The sequence below is a fragment of the Volvox carteri genome, assembly GCF_000143455.1.
Source record: "Volvox carteri f. nagariensis unplaced genomic scaffold VOLCAscaffold_149, whole genome shotgun sequence".
NCBI lineage: Eukaryota > Viridiplantae > Chlorophyta > Chlorophyceae > Chlamydomonadales > Volvocaceae > Volvox > Volvox carteri.
Genome location: NW_003307692.1, coordinates 14,005 through 16,362, shown reverse-complemented (window position 1 = coordinate 16,362; position 2,358 = coordinate 14,005). Strand labels below are relative to the sequence as shown.

Genomic DNA, 2,358 nt, shown 5'->3' with positions numbered 1-2,358 from the left:
TCTGTTGCTATTTCGGACAGCCTTCGGCGCATGGGCTCCATCCCCTCATCTAGGTTCCATGTATGTATGTATGTATGTATGTATGTATGTATGGGGCCCCCGTGATGATAACCTTGGAGCAGTAGGGGGAAACGAGTCAACTCCAGGAGGTGGTGTAACCCACACGCGCACACACACACACACACACGCTTAAGTTGCCAAGCCGCTGTCACGCCATATGACGTGCTAACAGACATAAGAAATGTATCCTATGGCTATGTGTGCTCGTTTCGTGCCGGCATTCAGTCGGGTCATTTTCATGCGGGTTTTGACCGCCGGGGGGGCTCTTCTAATCATTTTGGTGTGCGTGATTGTCGTGCGATGGTCGCCGTACCGCAGTGTACGGACTATGCGTTAAAGTTACTGTGTATGGATGCTCGTACTTCCACTTGGTGTTGGCAGCAGGCCATCGTGATTTTTGATGGTAGTTATGATGAGATGTACACTACAGCGACGGGCGCGTTTCTGCTGTCGCCTCTCCTGTGTTGGCGCGATATGTTGGGTATTACGACGTATTGTTGGCTGTAACGACGGTGATACTGAGCTACAGCTACAATTGCGATTGTTGCCGCGTCATCGCCGCCGCCGCCGTCGGCAGTTGCTGCTGCTGCTGCTTCTGCTTGTCGAGTGGCGGCGGCATCGCCTCCACGACGATGCTAGATGCGCCGCCGCCGCCGTTGCAAATGGCGGCGCAGCCCCTCCTACCCCCCCTGGAGCGCAGCACGTTGAGCAAAGTCACTAGGATGCGCGCACCGCTTGCACCGATAGGATGCCCTAGAGCCACACTCCCGCCGAAGACGTTGACCCTGAAAAGGCCGTGTAGCCGGTAGCCCCAGCAACTGCCTGTTGACCAGGTCAACGACGCTGAACGCCTCGTTGACTTCCCAATAGTCCACGTCAGATGCTGACGTCAGCCCCGCGTGTTTGAGTGCGCGTGGTACTGCTAGCGCCGGGGCTGTCGTAAACCATTCTGGCGATTGTGCTGCGTCAGCAAAGCCCCGTACCGCCGCCAGCAATGGCAAGCCCAGACGCTGTACGGCGAATCGATGCGACCCATTTTCACCGCGGGGGAAAGGAAAACGTGTGAGTTATAAACACAATGCCGTGCGCACACATTGCTTGGCAAAAAGGTGCGAGAGGAAAAGTGAGCCCTGCAGGACAGTACGACAGAAAGTTCGTACCTGTACGGCTTCATAACTCGCTATCACCAATGCCGCCGCCCCATCGGTCATAGGCGACGCGTTGCCTGCTGTGACCGTTCCGCCGTCACGACGAAAGTACGGCTTAAGCGCCGTCAGCCGTACAGGGTCCATCTTCGAAAGACTTTCATCCTCCCAGATGTACGACCCTGCTGTGGCGGCGGCGGGACCCGCTGCTGCAGCCGCCGCCGCAGCTGCGGCGGCGGCCACCGTGCCGTACAACGACGGCGGAGTTCCACCGCCGCCGCTACCACTGCTGCCGCTCGCGCCGACGCCGCCAGGAATACCGATCGTCGCGCTGCGTGACGCTGGTCCCTCCGCGCCGCTACTGCTACCGCTACTGCCGGCTGCAGCCCCGGCGCCAGCCACGTTTGGCGACACATTCGCACGTCCGCCGCCTCCGCCAGGCCGCGGCACGGGTACGATCTCCGCCGCTGTGTGTCCCGCCGCCGCCGCCGCCACTGCCCGCCGGTGGCTTTGCAGCGCATGCTCGTCCTGCGGCGGTTATTGGCGGTTAACGACGGTTAATGGGCTGCGGCGGTTATTTTTAGTGTGTATGTGTGTGTTTACCTTCCGTACGGAACACAACGCCGTGCCGCGTTTTCCCCCCCCCCGTCAGTTCCAACCCCCAACCACCCAACTACCAACCCCCAACCCCCCGCAGCGGGGCCCCCAACCGCCGCGACCTACCTGCTGCTGGCGGCCCACTGCGAACCTGTCCGCGCACATCTCCGCACAGCTGCCCATGTGGATGTTGCCGTACGGGTCCCACAGACCGTCCTTGACAAGACCGTCCACAACGGAGCCGTCGCCTGAACATCAGTGAACATCAACAACAGGAAACATCAGCACGACACAATAACAAAATATCATCAAAAAGAGCTACATCACCAGCGGCCCCCCCCTACTACCACCGCTACCACCGCACACATGGGCCCTCGCTCTGTCACTATGCCACAACAAACCTGCTCCCCTTCCTCACCCAACTAACCCACCTGCCCTGTCCTTCCCACGCCTTCGTCTTATTGCCCGCGGCGCCGCAGCGCCCAGCAACACCCGCAAACACCACCTCACAGCATCACCACCACCTTCGCCATTTCCCTCATCGCGGATCACTAAA

At 59.8% G+C, this 2,358-nt stretch overlaps 1 protein-coding gene across 1 annotated transcript in view; it reads right to left on the bottom strand.

Moving 5' to 3' along the window:
- The window catches only part of VOLCADRAFT_84837 (uncharacterized protein), a gene marked incomplete at its 5' end in the record, with an annotated part of 18,830 nt that overhangs the window by 2,923 nt on the left and 13,549 nt on the right, over positions 1 to 2,358 (bottom strand). The window contains 3 exons of the mRNA XM_002959260.1: positions 1,221 to 1,390; positions 1,628 to 1,733; positions 1,929 to 2,050. Coding sequence (XP_002959306.1) covers positions 1,221 to 1,390; positions 1,628 to 1,733; positions 1,929 to 2,050 — 398 coding nt within the window. The remainder of the gene's footprint in view (positions 1 to 1,220; positions 1,391 to 1,627; positions 1,734 to 1,928; positions 2,051 to 2,358) is intronic.